Source organism: Gossypium hirsutum, chromosome A02, assembly GCF_007990345.1.
Source record: "Gossypium hirsutum isolate 1008001.06 chromosome A02, Gossypium_hirsutum_v2.1, whole genome shotgun sequence".
Taxonomy (NCBI): domain Eukaryota; kingdom Viridiplantae; phylum Streptophyta; class Magnoliopsida; order Malvales; family Malvaceae; genus Gossypium; species Gossypium hirsutum.
This window is the reverse complement of record NC_053425.1, coordinates 50091763-50115247: the sequence shown is the minus strand read 5'-3', so window position 1 is coordinate 50115247 and position 23485 is coordinate 50091763. Positions and strand designations below refer to the sequence as shown.

The window sequence follows — 23485 nt, the reverse complement described above, 5'->3', positions numbered from 1 at the left end:
AATTAATTTTATACGTTCAATCAAAGTTGACGAATTAACTAGACAGTAACACATGATATATCTCATGCTAAAATATAAAAATTAATTTTTAACAATAAAATTAGATTGAAATATTTAATAAAATAACTAATTTACTATTTAAAATAATATATAAAAATGAATTTGGCAATTTTTTTACTTCTAATACAAATATCCTCCATAATACTTTACCGAGTAAAAGATTAAAAAATTAAAAATAAAGTTTCATTTCACACCGACATCGTTTGGTTATAGTATAACCAGTGAAAGAAGCCACCGAAAAGGCCAATAACGAGCAACCAGTTTGACTTTTCAAAAAGTCAACTCAGTGGAAATGCAACACCATATTTACATATATTGGCGCTTAATTTCAAGCAAAATAAAATATTTTAATAATAATAAGAAGAAGAAAAAATCTCCATCCTTGTTACCGATATATAGGCAAATGGCCTGTTTTAAAATTTCCTCTCATATCCTTGCTTTTCTTCATATATTGATGAGTTAATATTGTAAATGGAGAACTGGGATTTGCAAGCAGTAGTTGGAGGAAACAGCAGCAATGATCATCCCACTGAAAACCCAGAATTCAGTTTTGGTCCTTGGAGTTTTCAACAAGATGAAGATTTTGTGCGTTTCCCTGGAATTTTTGAAACAAACCCTAAAGTTTTAGATGAGTTGGAGCAACTTTACAAGCCTTTTTACCCTGATTTGAATCCATTTTCCACTCAAACAATCATTACAAGTTCAATACCAGTCCCTTTACATGTTGATGAACCAGCAGAGAAACGGAAAAAGAAGCAATCTTTTACTGTTTCTCAATCTGATATTTCTGCTTCACCCAAACCTAGAAGATTCAGGTTCCTAAATTTATACTTATAGAAACCCTAAGTTTATTTCATATGTATATGTATATATTGAATTAAAACAATTAATCATATATCTGTTTTCAGCAGGAAGAATCAGCAGAATAGAGTGGTAGAGCATGTAACTGCAGATGATCTTCCGTCGGATGTATGGGCTTGGAGAAAATATGGGCAAAAACCCATCAAAGGTTCACCATTTCCAAGGTAAAAACTCCAACTAAATAAGATTGTTGATGAGACTCCAACTCGTAACAAGCTTGTTTTGGTTTTTAAAAACAGGAGCTATTATAGGTGTAGTAGCTCAAAAGGGTGTTTGGCAAGGAAACAAGTGGAGCGTAGCTCTTCGGATCCTCGTGTTTTTATTATTTCCTACACGGCTGAGCACTGTCATGGCCATCCGACTCGGCGGAGTTCGCTCGCCGGAAGTACTAGAAGCAAACCGTTAACGGCAGCTAAAAGTATTGAAGCTCATGCAGAAGGTGAGACTGTGAAACAAGAGAGGATGAAAATGGAGGTTCAATTACATGGTGAAGAAGAAGGGGGTAAAATTCTGAGCCCGGACTTATTGTTGAGTGATGATGAATTAATTCGAAGGTTAGAGAATTTTGATGAAGGTTTCTTTGTAGATCAATTTCCCCATTTCTCTCATGAAATGTAATCCGTATAGAGCCATGAATCTTAATCCCAACCTCAAACTCCAAACTATTTAACTTGAATGATCTGACCACCAAATATCCTGAAAACCACCCCATCCAACATCCTTAATTGGTTGATGAATATCATAGTCTCAGCCAAGTAATAATGCATCAACTTGTAGTTCTATAAGAGGCAATGTCGTTTTAGCTTTTATAGCCTTTCGTTTTGCATTTTCAGTTTTATGTAATCCATCTTCCAAGAAGTTTGCATATATCATACTGAAATTAAATTAAATATATAGATAGATTTATAAAAAAGTAAGAATAAAAAAATTTCTTTTTTGGTTTTAACGTTGGACTAAAGCAATGTGATTTATACAAATATTTATTATTATTTTTAATTTTTATCTTCATTTTATAATTTATATTTTGGCTTCATAATTGTCACTCTCAACTATGTCATCTTTATGTCATTTTAACTCATAAAAATATATAATTTATTCCGGGCCCCAAAAATTTTTTTTGGCTTTGCCCCTATCTTGTAGGTTCTTCTTTGAAAATACCCAACATATTTTAGCAAAAAAAAATATTATGGATGAAAATATATAAAATAATTAAATTATGTTACTGTAATTTTATTATGAATATATCAGATTAATCTGAAGCCAACTTGTATTACTTGGAATTTTTTTTGAAAAATAGAAACGTCAGCCAAAAATTAATTAATATCCAATTAAAAAAAAGTGTTATAGTTGAAGAAGATAGGCTACACTTATTTCTTAATGACCATTACATAAAAAATCTAATATCTATTGGAATTGGCTAAGCTTTTATGTGTTTTATTTATATTTAAGTAAGCTCTTATTTTAAATAAAACTTTGGTTAATATTAAGAGTTTATTTAATTATAAATTAAAGATTAAAAGACAAGGTAATAAGATTAATGTTTATTATTTACTTGTATCAAAATTGAGGTTTAGTTTATATATTTTTATTAAATTTCTTTTCTATCACTACAATAAGGGAAAATGATTGCCATACAATTCAATATGGTCCCAAAGATAAATAGCACAAATGTGCAATTATGATTATCTTTATTATAAAAGTTGGTTAGTTATATAATCTTAATTTTAATTAGGCTTTGGGTATTGATAATTAAATCTAGTTGGCTTTGACTTGTTGCTTAAGATTAGTGTTGAAGTGGTCAAATAAAGATATATAATATTTTACAACCATGTTTCGTGTGGATATTGTTCCCCGTAAGCTTAAATAAAAACTAATTAAATCCCCATGACTGGGAATTTAGAGGGTTTCAACATATATAATATAATAAAAAGAAAATTAATCATCCAACAAAGCTGCATTAACGTACGTTGTTTGTTGGGAAGAAGAGTAATCTGATTGGTAATTCAAATGGTATTTCATATTTGTGTTCCTTTCCAAATCAAAAAAATTCTTTAAAAAATGTAAAAAAAAAATCAATTAAGCTTTTATATTAAATTCGTATTCAATTAAGTCTCTTCCGTTAATCAAAATAATTAATTAAACTCCTTCATTAACGCGATCAATGATGCCGTTTATGAAAGGACTTAATTGATTATTTTAACTAATGATAGAGACTTAATTGGATGTAAATTTAATACATGAGCTTATAGTCTAATTATGCTGATAGTGTCTAATTTAAACCCAATTAATAATACCTATTTTTTGTGTTTGGATATTTTTGCTAGTTGTAATTTTTGTGCAACTTTTTTTTCTTGTTTATATATTTATTGATGTTGTACCAATTGATGCTTTGAGCAATTAATAATAATATTAAACATTTTATTCAAGAGATAGATAAATTAAATTTTAAATGTACAAAGAATATAGAGTTAGAGACATAATTAGACTAAACTTTGTATTAATATTTGAATCCTGAAAACGTAGGTCGCCATTATAGTTAACCTTAACTGATTGCTTTGTGATTTCAAATTTTTGAGGGTTTTTTCCTTTAATATAAAGTGTTGAGGGGAAAATGAAGGAAGTTGAGGTGGCGGTTCACATGGTGGTTGCAAGCGTCGTAACCAAGGAATGTTGGTAAGCCAGGTTTAATTCTTGGGTAAGGGATTTGTAGGGAGAAGAAGAAGATCCTCTCTCCAAATTGCAGTGTGATATTTATAGGCGTGACCTTATTTTGACTTGCAGCCTTGACATGTGTACAACACAAGTTCTATCATGGTCGGCCACTTGGGAGACGCTATAGCTTTTAAGTAAGTGATGATGAGATAAAAATAGCTATAGCTTTTAAGTGAGTGATGATGAGATAAAAATAGATTAAACGGGGTTCATGTGTGACCTGTCTAAAGGAGGGCTTAACACTTGTCCTTAATGAAGTAGCTTTAAAAGTTTCCAGGTGTCTTATATATACACTCTTGAATTCTTGACTACGGAGAGGTACCGCCTTTGGCAAGAGCAAGGCGGCAAGGTGAAGTTAGAATGGGGAGGCTAAGAAAAACATGCCACCAAGGAAGTTTCAAGCTCATCAATGCTTGTCACTTGGACAACAATAGTGAAGTGTTGTTCCAACACCTAATCACCATTAAATGTGGTTTTCTAATTAATTAGAGAGACCTCTTTTTTAATTCAAATTAAATTCGCACAAGATCTTCATTTGTACATAACACTCTCCATCACAGTCTACAACGCGTGTGACCCATCCTTTGAGCTAAAGAAGTTCGACACCATAACCTCACTTTGTTATCTCAATTCACCAAAGGTGGTACCTCGCCAGAGTTAGGAATCTAATAACGCATATACAGGACGCCTAGATATTCTAAAACCACCTTGCCAAGGACAAATGTTGAGCCCTCCTTTGCATGGGTCACACATGAACCTCGCCTGGTCTATTTCTATCTCATCAACGCACATCTAAAAGCTAAAATGGCTCCCCAATGACCGATCATGATGGATTCACACCGTGCACGTGTCAAGACTCTCAAGTTAAGATAGACCACCCACACCTATAAATATCACATTCTAGCCTAGTTAGAGGATATTCTTCCTGACTACAACTCCCTTCTCCATATCCTACACAAGAACCGGACTTAGTTTGCCGCCATCCCTTGCTTACGACTCTCCGCATGTCACCATATGAATCACAACCTCTACTTCCCTCCTTTTCCCCTCAACATATAGAAAAAAATATTTTTTGTACTTCAAAAATGGAAAAAAATTATTTTGTTTTTCCCTCAGCTGAATTGCATAAAAGTAAATAAGAAACCATTTAAAAAAACAAACAAAAAAGCAGAGGGAAGAGTAGTGATTACAGTCAATACAAGTTTAATCAAGACATTTTTGCTCAAAATTATTTCTATTTGATTCGTAAAAACTCCAATTCAATCATTAATAAATTAAGGCCGCACAGCTTAACCTATCATGCAAACCAAAATTTAGTATTCTAATGTTTGAATAGCTCTGAGCTTAATCAAAATTTTTAATTAATATTGGTAAATATCAAACACAAATAATTAAACTTAAAAGTCAAACATGAAAATCAAGCATTACGATCCTAAATATAGGATATGAGATATTTACAAGAATTTTTGAATAAAAATATGATAATCTAGAACCCAATTATTTATTATATGTTTACTATTTCAATATTATTATCTAAATCCACGTCTAATTTAAATAGCAAAATCCTCGAAACCATCACGTAAATAAATTCTCAACAATTCAGCAGCCTGTGTCATCGATAAATCATGCATCATTTTCTAACCAAAATTGATTGTACTAACCAGTAATGTATTCAACGGCTCCCCGAAGAAGAATGCGCATGGACCTCATCGACCCGAAGATATATCGGTCCCGCTAGACACAAATACATAGAATGCATCCGATGTCAATGTTTTAGTCTAAGTTAGACTTTCAAAAGGAAACTAGTTCGTGCAGTTGCCGGCATTATTATAATGGAAAGCTGCCTATCTCAAGGCCATGCCTAGTCAGCAGTACTTTACGTTCGCCAACCCATTGGAGACGGTAAGAAAGATCAAGGTTATGAATCAAGAGTTTTAATTTATCTGAATAGCAAGCAGCAGCTTCCTGCAGAAAAAGAAACAGCAAATAGTGTTCAATTATGGTAGGAGCAAAGCAATCAGTAGAGTATTAACTGTAAACAATACATGCAATGGTGTGTAGCCTATAACGTGATCAGTTATCAGTTTCACCTTTCTCAAAAGTACAAACACGAAGGTGAAACCAGTAATGATCCATTCTTTTACTCATAGGAAGAGAAGATTACCTGTGAATGGGCTTCGGTATCATGTCCCAATACGCTTCCCATTATGCTAGATCTCGAAGTTTTAGGTGAGAATCCCTCTCCCGGAGGAACAAATATAACTTTGGTGCACTGGACAGGATTAAGGTTCCGGCTCAGTTTCTCCCACCACACGGATCCCAAGGACCACCATCGGATCATCAGCCCATGTTCAGAGAAAGCTACCAACCCCTGCAAATGGTAGGGATATGTAAATGATTGTAAAAGGAAACACATCATCATACCAGAGTTCAAACCCACTGTAAAATGATAAAAATTGAGAAAAAGAAGCTGTCTGACACTCTGACTACGAAATCTCATTTCAGCAATATTTTAATTTTTAAGAAAATACCAAGATACAACAACAGGATTAGTAACTAGTACAAGAACTGTAATTTCTGGCATTAGGGCATATAGACTCATTAGATATACCTCTCCATCTGGTGAAAAGCTCAGAGCTGATATTACTGTAGTCACCGACATTTCGGGTGCTCTTAAAAGCAAACTTGGAAGTCCAGGAGGTCCACTTGCATCCAAAACTTTGATTTTTGTCGCACTACATAGAGAAACAAAACCTACTTCATTTCTAGTAGAACAAATATGAAAACTACTGGGGCTTCAAAAGTATATAGCAATGAAGAAACAGGAAAGATAGCAATACAATAACAGTTAACCAACAAAACGTAAAATGAAACGAAAAATGAAGTACAGAATATTATTGTCACATAATCTCCTGAAAAGAATAATGAATAACAAGATATCATTGTCAGTAAACTCTGGGATGCTACAGATAGAATTCCTCATTAATAATTTTCCATTTAGAAGGATAAATAAACAGATATTTTCGGATCCCCTTCTTGCCTATAATGAAAGATAAAATCCCCCAAAAGCACCATTAGAATCTGATAAATGAGAAAAAGTGGGGGAGATGTTTATGTATTAAACTTTGTTATTCGATGTGAACTAACAGGAACTTCCCAATGAATAAATCAGAGTAACTCAAAAACCATTGCTCTATGTTTTACCAGAGGGAAACTCAGGGCACGGGTTTTGGATTAATTCAGTTTTAAATTAGAAGATACCTGAAACTTAACCGGACAAGCTAACAGAAAGAAAACCAGACTGTATTGACTATTGAGAAAAGCAATAAGATTTCATGATATGAGTAATGCAAGACCGACATTCACACTTCCAATCATCGTGGATGCATATTTAGATAAGGGATATCCAGTCATCAGTGCTCTGTTACAGCTAGCAACAATCTAGATAGAGATATCCAGCAACAACCTTAATATTCATCTAATTATTATAGAAATAAATGACCATCCCATTTTCACATTAAGCTTCACTCAAATGCAAGTTTCTTCTTACAAGTCACAATAAACTAGGTAGAATAAAACCCTGTTGTTGAGGATTTATTCATATTTCATGTCAAATGGATGAAAGTTACCATATAATAATTTTTTACCTTAATCACAGCCTTCTTAATTCAAAATCTATTTTTGATCTTGTTACCTTTGCATGTCATACACCCGAATGCTAGCCCCTTTAATCTCCCCAATAGCATCACCAAAAGCCAACTTAGTGGAGCTTTCATTCATGGCTACCATTGGAAACACACGTATAACTTCCCTTAATGTTGTCATTGAATGTTGATGGCAAATTTTGCGCATGACAGAGTTGCCAGGGTCCATAGTTTGTAGGATGAAGTTAACCACCTGTGAATCTGCCCAATATCAGAATAATTCATGATAACATTTGAAACAGAATAATAGTTCTGCAAAGTCTAATTTACTACCTAAGGAAGTAACTATGATTCTTAACACCTGAGTATAGTGAATATTTTATTTGCATAAATGTAATAAGGAAAACCTGAAGTGATTCAGATTTCTGTGAGAAGGAAATGTATGTTGACAGCCCATGAAGAAAATTAAACATATCAGAAAAAAGCAACACGTGCAAACAAAGAGATAAAAGCAAATGGCAGAAATAACCAAATTTCCATCTAAATACCTTGCGCAGTAAAGAATTAAAAAGTACATTATCATTCAAATTTAAGATAATATATCAACCTAGAATAAATATCACAAAACTGATTATTAAATTTTTTTCCCTGTATCTATGACTTGATCTATTTTACTCAAATTAAAGCGAAGTTACTAGAATATGTACTGTTACTCACTTGGAGCAGGGTATGCTAACCTTATCAAGGTACTGAACCAAGGTTCTTGGGGAACTACGCACAACCCTAATGAGAGTTGCGAGAGATACTAGGTGGACAGGTGAATCAGATGCAGTAGACCAAATTTGGCTTTCTATTACAGTTAAAAATCCAAGAATATCAGCCACTGCTAGACTTGGAAGAAGGGTCCCAACTAATGTCTCACGGATCGATGCTGGTACAGCAGGATTTTCACCAGCTGAGTTGGCTGAAGGACCACTTACACACTCAATTTGAAAGAATATGTCACTAATCAAACGTGGTATCTCAGTGCCAATGCATGCCTTCCATGTACTCTCCATTCCTTCTGCAAGTAGCTCTGCAGCAGTGGAGCTATATTTTTCATTCATTGCCATAACCAACTTCACCAATGGTTGAACAACCAGTGTGGCAAGACTTGGCTTCACAAGGCTAGGGTACCATATTACCAATGCTGCAGCAACAATGATGTGAGATGTCATAGCATCTTGACTTGTTCCCCCAACACAAGAAATCCAGTCTTGGATTTCATAAGATTCTAGCCATCCAAGCAGTTTAGCTTTCTCAACCTGAGAAGTCCCCTCTGTTTCCAACAAACATTCAGAACTCAGCCCAACTATAGTTTCTTCTTTTCTTGAAAATTCATTTTCGCTTTCTTCAATTCCAGTCAGAGATCTTAGAAGTTTTGCATGCTTAGTTGCTTGTTGACTACAGAGTGGGGCTGGAATAGCTCGTGATGCAGCACAATGAAATAAAGACCGTGCTGCCATACGTACATGTTCACTTTCATCTTGCCAAAAACTCACCAAAAGCTGTGAAGAAAATTAAAACAGACTGAATAAACACAGTGTTGCCTAAGACAGCAAACCAATGAATGAACTAAAAACCTGATCAACAATATCACCAACATAACCAACAACCTTCTGCTCTCAAGGAAAGAATTAAAGGCACTCACCATAATTATTAAAAGCTCAGAAAATAAAAGTAAAAGGTGGATAAACAATGGAAGTTTTGACAATTATTATTGGATTTATACTTGATGCACCAACATCAGTGAACAGTAGGTTGCCACATCATTAATGAGAAAATTAGAAGTTAGAAGCCCTTCTAATCGGGTAGACCAATTTGTAAGATTACGCAGAAATCACACCATCTTTTCCCTCTCTTTCTAGCTTTTTCTTATTTATTTCTTCCTAATATCTGTAAAATACTATGACACTCTAATCCAATCCCAAATTTCCATTCTCCAAGTCATCAAATAAAAACCCAAGATCTTCTACCCAATCAATTGGTTTCGATTTCATGATTTTTTTTTTCTTTTTTCCTGGGAAAAGATGAGTTGAAGAATTTGTTATTTGTTTGTATGGATAAATTATTAGTTTCTAGGCTGCATCTTGCTTGACTGTGCTTGAAAGAATAAGTTATTGTACCAGAAACAAGACTGGCGTGAGGCTGGTTCTGGAGAAGAAATAAAATATACTGATAGAGAAAGTTAATTTGTGATTAGTGAGAAGGAACATATTGTTTCCTCTAAAAATTTAAATTTATTGATATTTTTACATTTTAGGAATAAATTTTTTGAATTTTTGCACTTTCAACATGGCCACATATTGTTCACTGATAATGAATAAAATGCAATGATGCATCAAATATAAATCCATTATCAAAACACCAAATTATCAGCATGAGATGAGACCTGGAGTAAAGGAGGCTTTATGTCTGGATATTTGTCAGCGAAATTCCTAGTATAGAATGCAGCCAAGGCACTGCAAAGAATAGACAATAAAGGCAAAATCCTCAAGTACTGCCAATAAATGCAAATGGCTGTTAATAACAAATAAGATACATAGGGGAAAATATTTTACAAGCTGGAAAAATAAGTGCTCAATCAATTTGTTTCACTGTTAATCTATTAGAGGAAAGCAAATACTAAAGAAATATATCAGTATTAATGCAACGGACATGTAAAACATCATGCAAATAACCAGAAGCCACACATGCATGTCATTGAAGACTAACCCTATAGTCAGCAGTCCCACCTTCAAGATTGACCAAAATAAAGAGAGGTGAAACCAATCTTCAGTTCAGCATAATTTTCGAAGATCTTGTGAACTTAAAATGATTATCATTTCACAGAAGATGTAAGAACAGGATAAGTAATCACTTAAATAGAATGTATCCTGAACTACGAAAAGGGAGAATCAACATGCCCTTAAGTATGGTCAGAGTCGACAACACAGAAACCAACATTGAAAAGATCACATTTCCATCCACAACTATAATATCTCTGAATCATAACATCATATATCTGGTAAGGCTTGAGTTTCATATGTTACTTTATTTCTGTTAACAGCTTTACATGGATTAAACAAAGGAAAAGAAAAAAGGGAAATAAAGAAGGCTTTTTTGTTACAGGTCACCTAGCAGGGCAAAGTAAATGGAGATTAGTCTATGTGCCAATAAATAATAAAAGCAGGTTCATTCTGTGTGCTACTTTTGGAAGAACAATTATGATACCTGCTGGCAGATGAACTTGGATGGGACAAGCTAATCATGTGTTGGGCAAGAGAAACCATTGTCAGTGACCTCATAGCACAAAACTCTGACGACGATTTCCAAAGCTGAAATGTTGATTAACAACTTAGGAGCGGTCGAAATAAGTCAAATAGATAAGAAGTGTAAATATCAACACAATTCCTTCAAAATACCTCAAGACTTGACGTAAAACCAGGAAATGTCAGTGTCAAAGACCCTTTATCACCTTGCAAGCCAGAAGATACTATAAAACCATTTGGTCTTTTCAGCTTCATGTCAGCTATTAATAAGTCATCTAGACCACAATCCACATCCCATAAATGCAAAAAGGACAAACTAAATCGAACAAGATATTCTTCAAGTGACTTGATCCAGTCATGCTCTTCTATGGCATCTGTTGAACTCTGATCAGTGTTAAAGCCATCATCCGAATTTAAATGACGGGGACTAAATGTCTCACTCAAATGTTCCTTTATATAGCTATTCTCTCGCCCATCACCATTTTTGGAGATACGCTTGCACTTCTGACAAGGATCAATCAATGCTGCAAGATCAAAACTCAGGGTAGCAATTCCAGGATATGGGCAAAAGCATTTAATAGGTTGCTTTCTGGTTAGAGAATCAAATGGCGCCTTTCCAGAATTCAGTTTACTATTATTTGCTAGCAAAGTACTAGACCCAGTCATTTTTGACAAAGAAACCCCACTTTCTGAACTATTTAACCTGTGCTGAGATAAGTTCCCATCCTCATGTATTGGAAGAAGTAATGATGAAACCGAGGTATTTCCACTCAGTGATGAACCAGAAACAGAAGTCACGCTAATTTCTTTGCAGAAATGATCAAACATCGAATGTGAAGCAGTCCCACGAAGGACCCTTTCTCTGGACCCAGTCTTCACATCCCATATGTATAGAACATCAATGGCATCAGAAACTCTGGAATGGTGCCGGCAGAGACATGCAATATAACCTCTTGCACCATCCCAAACAACTTTTGCAGGATAGTCAGGATGTCCAGGAAACATTCTCTCCACCCTTAATGTCTCAAGTGAAGTAAGAGCAACACAAGAGTCCTCTCCGACAGAGAGAAAGCAATCACTCCAAGGGCGTTCAGTTCGAGCAGGGGGTAGAATGATTTGGCGCACAGGACCAACATGTTGGTGCACGACTGTAACAAGATTACCAGAATCAAGATCCCATATACGAATAGTGCAATCCATGCTTCCAGAAACTAAAACCTGACTAAAACTCCATCCTTTTGCAGCAGCAATCATCCGATGTGCTGCCAGACATAGGATAGCACCCGTATGCCCCACAAAGTTTTGTTTGGATATATGAGAGTCTACCTCAAGGCGTGGGCTTCCAGCTGGAGAATCAAGCCCCCTAAACAAATTGAACCACACAACTTGGATTTGACCACTAAAGAAGCCATATACAATCGCAGAAGGAGCATAAAGATTTTCAGAAATAACCATGGAAGAAGATACAATTTGTCCCTTAGGGACAGAATAACAACTATCATCTAAATGTATGCTATCGACAGTTTCTGAGGCGGAAACAGAGCTCTGAATAGATGTTAATTTGGTATGGAATCCACCCAAAGATTCGCTTTTATGATCGAAACCAGCAGTCGGAGTCCAGCCAAGAAACGAAATGCCTTCTCCAGGCATTTTGCATTCATCCAAGAGTTTGCCACGATCACATCTCTGCTTAAGTGACCAGATTGTAACACGTGGTTTCCATTGAAATGAGTCTTCAATAGTGAAGCAAACTGATTCAACCCGAAGAAGTATTTGGCTCAAGTGGACAAAAGAAAAAGACAACCTTGCACCCAGGGGAAATGACGTGGCAGGGATTTCACAAAGAGGCTCATAATTGAATGTGTTATCTAAATATGATATTGCATACAAAACTGCAGATCCTCTATTATTCCACACTAAAAAATTTTCAGATTCATGGGTTACACTAGTAATTTGTGCATTCCCATAATTTTTACTTTCAAGAAACATAGCCCCTACAACATGTGACTGACCATGATCATCTTCAACGCAAAGGACATTGTTCATGAAAAGAATCACACCTATTGTAATGGCACCGTCCAACAGCCTAAATATAGATCGATCTTTTAAAACAGTAGCAACAGTAGTCCTACATGTTGCAATTGATACTACTTGTCCAGCCTCAACAAGGCCATCTTCCCATGCCTCTATTTCTTGCTTAGAAGGTTTCTGCAACCTAGTCTCACCCTCACTACCTTGATGAAAGTCCTTTGACAAAGGAACCAACTGCAGCTTACCAAAGGAGTCAGCCAAGAGTGAACAATGTATTTCTCCATCATCAACTGAAGATACAACATCCATAAACTTCAAAGGCCCAATGGACAAATTCCCATGAAAAATGGTTTGTACAATAGTAAGAGTATACGTATCAACAATAACAACAGTACACTTAGGAGGCTTCCTGTTCTGAGATTCTTTATCCATTGAAATCTCACCCCCTTCGGCAGATTCCATCAACTGGTGGTCAGTTAAATGGGCAGCATCAACAAAGCAACAGCCTACACAAGCATATCTTGGATTCCAAGGCAATGTACGAATAATCGATGGGCTGCCCACCCAAGGTGGCAGTTTTCTTCTACGCCTGCAGTGGCCACTACTTCTGCTCCAGACGCACAACATACTGTCAGTACAAGCACTTAGTAAGGCACCCCCATTATCAAAGCTAGAGTTGAAAGCAACATTACTTGAATAGTCCATGCTTTGTTCTCCAGATACTACAATGGGACAGCAAATGGCGAGATCAGCTATTGGTGCAGCATGACCGCACAACATAGCAATTGGTCGAATTTCCTGAATATGATACAAATTTCGACCATCAGTCTAAATTCAACAATCTAAACTATACCCTAGCAAAACCCAGATTTACTACCGAGCAAATGCATATATAATATCAAATTGAAGCTCTCTGGTCATTCAATTGCATAACACAAATATAATAAGCTAATTATTCTTAATAAGAAGAAGAGAACCCGAATCTTTTAGTTATATTGTTTTCCTAAATTGAATCGAGTAAAGTTAGTTGGTTACCGGGTGGGAATCTGAATTGGAGAGGTTCCACCAGAGGATGGAGCCATCGGATCCGCCGGTGTAGAGAGTCGGAGGGTGGTTGAGAGCGGCTGTGGCTGTGACACGGTGGGCCGGAGGCGTGCCTGACCATATACACGCCACGGATCGGCACTTCATGGCCTATGTAGTAGCTCTGCCTTCAAATGTGTTGAAGGCTGCGTTTTTATTACAAATTCGATGCGCAAGTGTCTATATTTTGGACCCAGATACCACTATACACATTTTTGCTTATTTTGTTCTGGGCATGAATCTTTTCGAATGTACTTTTTAAGGGTAACACTACCACTCTCTCTCTATTCATCAGTACTTCATAATTTTGCCAGAGTTTTGAGAATCTTCTATTTAGTTAATTAGCAAAATGAAAAGAAAAAGGGTGATTTAATTTTATATTTTTCAAATAAATTAGTGTCTTCATTTCAATAGTTTTAGGATGAATATTGCTGAGGATTTCCTTTTTAAGTTTTACCAGGACAGGACCGGTCCAATTAAAGTTGAACCAATAAACCGATATAAAGCAACAATTGAATAGGATCTTTTTAATTATTTTTATTTTTATTTTATGTAATTTTTAATAATTTATTTAAACAAAGTACCAAATACTACCCACATAACAATGAAAGTAAGCGCCAATTGTAAATCTTGGATCCCTATTTTATCCAAGCTATTAGTATTCAAGATTAAAGATGTTATCAAACTCTCCTAAATTTTGCCTTTGTGAAAGCGGATTGCATTGTATCATGGATGGTTCTGATTTTAAAGCCGCTGAAGTGCCTGAAACTGCTTCAGGCTTTTGTTCATAGGTTACCAAAATCTCAATGTTAAAGCATAAAATGGGCGAGAGCCATAGCCACCAAGTTCATAATTTTTTTCTTTCCATTTGACTTGGAAGGGTACTACTCCAACCACAACAGAAGCTGAAAACAGTTACGATACGAAATGATATTTCGTTACCTACAAGAATTAAAAATCAACATACTGAAATTAGAATCCGGTTTTACATATGATAAGAAAAACCAAGTTCCGGCTGGTAACTGAGCTCCATAGCTCTTCTCCTATGTCATTCCAGCAACTTTACCTTCCAATTTCCTTCTTTTTGCATCCAACAATAGTCCAGCCAGCCATCACAGTTTCATTCAACAAAACACCAACATTAAGTAGATACAAGAACGACCCTATTGGTCTATTGGTCATCCAACATTTAACTTTACTGTCTTACTCAGCGCTTCCCACCCTGAAGGAAGATAAAAAAAAGGCACAAATTGGTTTAGTGCCAGAAAAATAAAACGAAACACTGATAAAAACAGCTGAAAATGGACAATCTAACTAAAGCTGCACTTCCATCACTAAGTAAAAAAGAAGTGAAACCAGGGAAGGGGCTGTTCAGAAAGGCGCCGAGTCGTTGACAAAGCAGCAAGCAATGTCAAAGGAAATTTTGATATTAAATGGTTGAACCTCTCTCTCTCTGTGGCATATTTCTACATGGGTCCTATGTCCATTTGGTAATAACTGATCCATTGACCAGAAACAGTAGGACGCAGTTATACATATATCTGGTGACTCAAACTTTATACCTGATTATCGATAAATATTATTATAGGACGGAATTGCTTACCTTTATACATATATCCCTTGGGGATTCAATTTATCAATTCATGATGACTAATAGTTTCCTACCTTGTGAGGTGGAGTTCCTGGTCTGAATGTGTTGTTGCCAAATCCACCCTTTCCTTTCTTCTCTAAAGATTTAAGAATCTGAAACGAACATGTTAAACTATCATCCACACTCATCATGGCACCTGCATTATCAAATTCCCCGCAGTAGTTTGGAGCAGAGAATATGGTCACCAACTGTCGCTTTGCAAAGAACTCATAGCCATCTTCTACAACCTAAACGAAGCATGAAAACATAAAATTTAAAAGACAATAAAGAATACAAACATTAATTACTAGAATTTGGTCAGTCTGCCCACATTGTTACACTGGAAGTAACACGAAGGATCCAGGAACTCTAAACTCTTCATTTTTCACAAGTTTCCCACAAGTTCCTAATATACCATCAAGTCATGCAAATTTAGAAAAATAAATAAATAAAACAAAACAAAACGAAGTTAAGGTCAATACAGATGACAATACCTGGTGAGCTCGGCAAATGAGATCAAGGTCATGTTTCTTAAGGAATTCAGAAACTATGTCAGCCCCAAATGTATATGAAACTCCCCTATCATTCTCTCCCCAGCCATCAAGATCTTTATCAGGATCAGCCCAAAGAAGATCACAGAGAAGGCCCTGATCTGGCACATCAACAGGGCGAGAAATGCTACGGATCTGATCCAATTTTTCAAGTCAGGAGATAATCCACCATGCATGCAAAGGATCTTCTCATCAATTAGAGCAGCAACAGGTAGGCAATTAAAGCATTCCGTAAACAACTTCCAGACACGAACATTAAACCTTCTTTTGCACTCATCATAGAAACCATATATACGGTTAATTGATGCACATTCATGGTTGCCCCTAAGGAGAAAAAAATTCTCTTTGTATTTGATTTTGTATGCTAGGAGAAGGCAAATTGTTTCGATGCTCTGCTTGCCACGATCAACATAGTCACCTAGGAATAAATAGTTTGCTGTAGGCGGATATCCTCCATACTCAAACAAACGTAGAAGATCAGAAAATTGACCGTGAACATCTCCTGCCAAAATAGTATGAAAGTAAACGCAGAATTATTACATTCCCAATTTGTTAAAACTTAAAAAACCTACAGAAATTAAATTATATTATTTATATGGGAAAAAAAAACAAGTGCACACCAAGCTCATTTGATGAAGATCAAGTTAACGTGGTAGTGAATGAAAGATAAATTCAAATTAGAGAAGTCCAAGCCCCTAGAATTACCAAGCAGACCTAACTGACCGAAATAAAAGACCTTGAAATTATTGAGCATGTGATCCTCTATACAAACCAAAATGAGAAAAAAACACACAGAGCTATCGTTCAAGGCACAACAGCTTCTGCAAAACTCTAATGACACTTGAAGGCTCACTAAAACCATCCCAAACTCCGATGAACCCTTTTGACATATGATGTACAGATGGGAGCAAAATTATTATACATCCCCCCCGAAACACATACAAACAAACAAACAAACAAACAGAAAATACTAAGTGTTGAAGTAAAAAGAATAGGAAAAAAGGGACCAAGTCCATCTTTATGGAAAGGAACAAATATACAAACAAAGTGCAGCTATAAAATCTTATTTTAAGTTCACCCAGACACGAAGACATTCTGAGCTCCATGCCCCACATCTACGGATTAACATAATGCTGGAAAATTCAGAACCTTCATACGATAGCAGTAGTCTTGTTAGAAAATGTTTCTCATAGTATGAAAGTTCTCACTTTCCCTTGATAAATGCTCTTATTATCTTCCACCACGTAGGGGAATATAATTTATTTAACTTCCGAATAGCACAAAATGCCAACAACTTTCCAAATTGAGACCCTTGTCATAGAAAAGTTGTCCCATGTCTACCGGACTGCATCTATCAAAGCACAATAACAAAAATCTAGACCATAAGCACACTAAATAATAACTAATACGCCCAAAACTTTAGAAAGGCTAAAGTATTATCTCATTATGACATATGCATAATGCATGTCACATACAACTAGCTACAACAGTTGAGCCAAGCAGTGCGTGCAGTAAATATAGCTTTACACGAAGTTCACCCATCAATGATACTACTGCTTCCCTAACAACGACCTAGAGTTGTATTACTAAGATATGAGATTACATTTTACTCAAAATCTGTATATAAATAACAGCCAAAATTACATTGGAAAAGCTGATGCTACCAAATAAAGAATTGGCATAATCTTCTAGGACTGCAAAGACTTACCTGCTGACAAATCAATCAAGTATCTAGGATCCTTATCTCCCAGTAACGCATAATCAAATGCCAATGACAATTCACTTGACAGTCTAACCCCAAAACCCTTGAGTCCACTTTTACTGCTCTTTACAATCTTCCTAACTCTTTGCTTTTTGTTTCTTTATCATATCAAATCAAAAAGCATCTTTTATAATTCACAATTTCATCTCAATAATTCTATTTAACAATCAGAAGCAACAAATTTTGGGTATAAATTAGCAAATTCTTACACCCATAGATATTCAAGATTGACACATTCAATGACTAAAATAAACCAAACTAACCCAAAAAGAAAGTAACCAAAATACCCCAAAATAAAGCAACAATCAATTGTGTAAATTTGCATCAGCCAGGTTTACATGACAGAAGGAGGAAAATAAAGCCTTTAAATTGTTAGTTTTTTTACCACAAATCTTGATAGGGGCTTCAAGCTCGAGAAGATTAGGCTGACTAAGAAAGCACTCTTTGGAGGCAGCACAAAGCTGCTTTATCTCAGCCTCCGTCAACTGAACTTGCTTTGTAGTCCTCCCATTCTTCGTCCCCAGCAGCCTCCTTATGATGTTATCAAGCAAATTCTCGTCCATCTAAAAGAAACCCTAAAACAACAAAGACCTTTTCTCTCAAACTGGACCAGAAAACAATAGATTATCTTTATTCTTAAGATGGGTTTCGTTAGTTTCTTTCAGCGTTACTGGCATTCATAGAGCAGCAGTGAATTGTGGGTTTTTTAAGAAAGGAGGGGACAGATTTTGTGCAAGAGTCCTTTTAGAACTCCATTTATATCCCCTTTATTTTTGCTTAAAAATAAATTATTTTTGGGTAAAATCACTGATGATCACTTTATTATTTGTAGATTTATAATTTGGTCATTCAATTAATCAATTATAAAAAGTTATAATTTAGTCACTCAACTATTTGAAATTGATGACTTAAATTACACCTCTGTTAACTTGCTAACAAACTTCAATGTGAACCATTAAGTCACTATTCCTCAAGTATAGAGTTAGTCACCCAATTATTAATAAGTTTTTATTTTGATTATCTAATTATAAAAAATTACAAAATGATCACCAATGTTTCGATTTGTAACGTTTTGGTCACTCATTCGTTAGCTCAATAATGTTTCGATTTGTAGCATAGAAGTTTTTTATAGTATTAAAGTTATGTGATAATCTAAAACTAATCTCATAGGATTCCATAGGATCAACTTCATTTAGACATTTTGAGATGCTTCAACAAGTTTTTTGGGTGATTATGGTTCCTAATCGTAAGGCTTCAAGTTATCTTTGAAATGGTTTTTAAATCACCTAATTTTGTGGTCTAAATCATAACTTCTACTAGGTGCTTCAACCAAATTTTGGAGTGATTATGGTCTTAAAAAGTAAAGATTCAAATTATCTTTTAAATGATTTTTGAATCACCTAAGTTTTTGGTCTGTAGTCAGAGATAGAGTCATTTTCATACAGCAGCACAATTTTCTAAAGGAAGTTCAAGATTAATCATTGGGTTTTAAAAATAACTTCGATTAGACTTTTCAATACCTCTGACCACCTTTTGGGGGTGATTCTTGTACCTAGATTGTATATATTCGAGTCCTCTTCTGTAATTCTTCAAAATTTTCGATAAGGCATTTAGCATTATTACGGGATTGAATTTAGTGAAATTTCGAGAAAATTTAAAAACTGAGTTGGTTGGAGAATTTCTATGAAAGTAAAATTGATATTGAAGATGGAAACCAATAAAAAGAATTGTGGATGTGGAAATGTGGAAATGTGGAAAAAGATTAAATTAAAAATTCTAAAAAATTAGAGGATAAAAGTGTAAATTTGACTAAATGAGAAAGGTGAATTATTATTGATTATTTGGTATGAGAATAAATTTGAATGTGTTTTGGTGTAAAGAAACTCACTTTTGGCAACAAGTGGAAAAGAATTGAAAATATAGGGATTAAATTGTAACTTTTTAATTTTTACCGATAGAGGGGCAGTGCAATTTTCACATTGCAATGACATATATTAAAGTTAAATGTGATTTATGGTATTTGAGTTTGTGAAAAAAGTGAAATAAAATGTAACAATTTGATTTTTGGTGGTGTAGAAAACAATGATTTTGGAATTTCGTTTTTTGATGATCGAGTCTATAAATATTATTAATTAATATTTATGAGTTAATTATAGTATTATATCAAATTTTGATCTTACGAATTTATTAATTGGATAGTTAGTTAAGGTACAAGTGTAACGACCCTAAAGTTAACGGTATTAAAAAATGAGGTATTAGGACCTCGTTTCCGTAAATCAAGCTTGTAAATATTTTTATTAAATATTTACAGAGTTACTGTATAAGTGAATGGAATTTTGGATAGATATTTTTTCGAATTAGTGACTAAATAAGGTACAAAAACTAAATCGTAAAAATTATAAAAGTTAATCACTATTGATTTTATTTGTTAAAAAGGGATAACTATTATTAAACAAATTATTTAAATGACAAATAAGCCATTATAAAGATTGATGGATGTTTGGTGGTGTTTTTTGCTAATAATGGTTATTAAATTTTTATTAAGTAATTATTAAAATATGTGAAAATGATAAAACAAATAAAATTAAAACATCATCATCTTTTATCATCTTCTACCGGCGAAAATTGCAAGAAAAAGAAACAAAAACTCCAGTTTTGGAGCTTCAACAATCAGCCTTGCATGGTAAGGTTTTGGGAGTTCATTTCTCGTAAATTTTATATTTTTGAGATTGTTGTAACTTGATTTCGCTAATATGTATGTTATTTTTTAAAACTGTTAGAGTTTTTAAATGCTTCCATCAATGAATTCTTGAAGCTTTTGATGTTAATTTGTTAGATTTCGAGCTTAGAAATGAAAAAAGACTAGTTTATAAAGTTTAAATGCTAGTTTTTTAACATAGGGATTAAGTGTATATATTTTAAAATTAGTATGAAATTTATATAATTATAGATATTAGAGTGCTGTAGAAGGATGAAATTGAAATCGGATTGAAAAACGAAGTTCAATGTGAAAGTTACAGTCTTTTTAGTTTTAGGGATTAAATTGAATAAAATGCAAAACTTTAGGGAACATTCAAAATTTGAATCAAGCTTTTATAATCATATAATAGATTGATATTAAGTATTTGGAATTGATAATTGAAATGAATTATTAGTATAGACTGAGATTTGAACCTAACTGTAGATAATCGTAGAAAAGGCAAATTAGTATATTTGTGCTCGACGTTTTGTTAATTGCTAATTTTTTCAGGTAAGTTCATATGAAACTTATTTTATAAATTTAATTTATGTTTTTATTATATTGTTTTGCTTTTTGGTTTGAATTATTTTATAAATATTGTCTTTTGACATCAAAGGGACTAAATCGTAAATATGTAATAAAAGAATAATATGCATAGATACATAATTTTGATTGAATGTGAAATTGCTATGTTATTGTATCGTATGTATACAGTGATGTTACAAGGTATAAATGTTTAAAGATTGCTACCCGAAATATATAAAAAAAAAAGTGTGCACGGTTATAGGGTTTGAAATGATATAGAAATGGATATGATGTATTGGATGATATGTACATGATGATATTACATAGTTTAAATGTATATGAATTGCTATTTAAAATATGATAAGTATGTATATGGCTACATATATTTAATTAGTATGAATTTGATAATAGGTTTGTGTAAACTCAGTAGATGATTTAAGTATGAATGACATGCCATTAGAGTTCAAAAGATATTGGGTGTTGGTCAAGGATTTTTTTATCGATAGCTGAGACCCAACATGTGTTACGGATTCTTGATGGCTTGAGTGAACAGCATCGAATAAAGTTGGCATAACAATCTTGACCTCCAGCTTGTGAGAGCAAACTCAAATGATACAGATTGGGTACTGGTTCAAGATTTAGTTATCGATGGCTGAGATCTGGTAGTTGTTGCAAATTGTTGATAGCTTGATATGAGCAATCCCGACCTACAACTTGTGTAAGTAAACCCAAGTTATATAGTTTATATGTTATAGCTTGTGTGAGCAATCCAATCCTGAGCATCTGAAATTAATTTACTATAGTTCTCCAGACGAAAATGTTAAATTAAATAGAAAGGTAATGATCTTAAAGATTGAATAAGATTTCAAGGAAAAGTTTTACGATTAGTATGTTTAATAGTAGACGATGGAATGGTATAATATGATGATGTATGGAATGAATTCGATGCTCATGGTTTGATATGGAACTAACCAATTTGTTTGTTCTGTGAATTTGCATAATGATGCCAAGGGAAATTTCATGCTTGTATCTTTGTAATTTCAATTGCTTAATTATTTAATGTTAAGGTCAGTTAAGTTTATTTCTATACAACTTACTAAGCATTAGTATGCTTACCATTGTTTTGTTTTCTCTTCTTTGTGGATCATCGACTGTGTTTGGTTCAATTGGATCACACCAGAGCTCACACTACTCATTCTACGATTTGGTAGACGTTTTTCCATTTTGGCTCGATTATATGTGGAATGTACATAGGTGTCATTGTGTATATATGTTGTTTTTGAGATTTGTTGCTTTGATCTCTATATGATATTTGATATTGGGATGAATGTAAATTATATGTATGAAAGTGTGTGGGTGATGCTTTAATCATGTTATACTTGATGGGTTAAATGACATTTTGATGGAGAAATGGTACGATGAATATGTTGCATTGAATGCAAAATGGTACGTATAGTTTGTTTTAGCCTATTTTGGCATAAATCGAAATAGAACTTTGAATTGATTATGTGAGGTGTCATTGAATGCCATATTGGTTTAAATGTTTAAAAGGATGATGTATGATATGTGATAGCATGATTGTTGGATGTTTTAAATAGGTTTTATTCATGTTAAATGCATTAAGTTGTTGTCTTGTAAGGCTAGGCTAAAACAAGTACTAAATGGCCTATTTTTGCACCATACGGTTTGACCACATACCCGTGTGTCCCACACAGGATGGTGACATGGTTGTGTGACCACTAGGAAAAGGAAATCTTTGGACCCACATGGTTTCCAAAAGTTACACTGCCGTGTGCCACTGCATATGGGCTAGTGACACGACTGTGTGACTATTGGAGGAAAACTTTGTTTTTATACCACACGGTTATAGAGAGTTACACGTCCTGGGCACACGGTCGTGTGACCCTTTTTGCAATTTTTTTTATTATTGAAAAAGTTTCAGATTGATCGTTAATCATTCTCGAGTCAACTTAAGAGTTGTTGTAAGCTTGATTGAGACTTGGTTTAGTTTGTAAATCATATTAAGCATCGACTATGAAATGTTTTTAGTTTAATTGATATTTTAAAGCCTAAATTGAATATGATTTGCTCTAATAGTTGTAGTAGCTGTAACACCCCTAACCCGTATCTGTCGTTAGAATAGGGTTTCAGAGCATTACCGAAACTTTCAGAATATTTTACAGGTAATTCTTATAATTTACTATTCATTTACCAAGATCTTTCAAAACGTCTCTTAATTAGATCTTCGAGGCCCAATACGAGCAATAGAGTCGAGTTGGGACTTAATCGAGACCTCTAAGAATTTTTTGCGAAATTACAAAATTTTTCTAAAGTGCAGGGCTCACATGCCCATGTGGTCCAAGGGACATGCTCGTGTTAGAGGCCGTGTTTGACCCCTTGTAACTCTCTGACTTGCACACATAGCCATGCCACATGCCAGTATGCTAAGCCGTGTGGTCAATTAATTCAATTCGAAAATAGGTGCAGATTTCACACGGCCAAGACACACGCCTATGTTCTAGGCCGTGTGGCACACACGGCTAAGACACAAGCCCATGTCTTCGCCCGTGTGCTCAATTCTGAGCATTCTGCTTCT

General features: G+C 34.5%; 3 protein-coding genes across 7 annotated transcripts; 1 reads left to right on the top strand and 2 right to left on the bottom strand.

Annotated features, from left to right (window-relative positions):
* Positions 1–493: 493 nt before the first annotated feature.
* On the top strand, positions 494–1813 carry LOC107952126 (probable WRKY transcription factor 29). Its single transcript, NM_001398471.1, has 3 exons — positions 494–875; positions 969–1085; positions 1161–1813. Exons 1-3 carry the CDS (start codon positions 532–534, stop codon positions 1537–1539), a joined length of 840 nt encoding a protein of 279 aa, NP_001385400.1. The 5' UTR covers positions 494–531; the 3' UTR covers positions 1540–1813.
* A 3307-nt stretch (positions 1814–5120) lies between these two features.
* Positions 5121–14047, bottom strand: LOC107952127 (uncharacterized). Of its 5 annotated transcripts, XM_041086146.1 has the most exons (10): positions 13634–13693; positions 13291–13396; positions 10721–13205; positions 10530–10633; positions 9709–9778; positions 8015–8824; positions 7328–7530; positions 6245–6368; positions 5798–6004; positions 5121–5598 (listed from the first exon to the last, which is right to left on the bottom strand). In XM_041086146.1, exons 3-10 carry the CDS (start codon positions 13058–13060, stop codon positions 5461–5463), a joined length of 3996 nt encoding a protein of 1331 aa, XP_040942080.1. In that variant the 5' UTR covers positions 13061–13205; positions 13291–13396; positions 13634–13693; the 3' UTR covers positions 5121–5460. The 5 variants fall into 5 exon arrangements, 3 of the variants coding, with proteins under 3 accessions (XP_040942080.1, XP_016742895.1, XP_040942082.1); XM_016887406.2 differs by having other exon boundaries at positions 10721–13396; positions 13634–14033; XR_001698781.2 differs by lacking the exons at positions 5121–5598; positions 5798–6004 and having other exon boundaries at positions 7995–8824; positions 10721–13396; positions 13634–14046.
* A 480-nt stretch (positions 14048–14527) lies between these two features.
* LOC107952129 (serine/threonine-protein phosphatase PP1) lies at positions 14528–18373 on the bottom strand. Its single transcript, XM_016887408.2, is given in 5 exon segments — positions 14528–14903; positions 15347–15559; positions 15806–16005; positions 16008–16364; positions 18010–18373. Coding segments are annotated over 5 exon segments (963 nt in total). The 5' UTR covers positions 18188–18373; the 3' UTR covers positions 14528–14888.
* Between the last annotated feature and the right edge of the window lie 5112 nt (positions 18374–23485).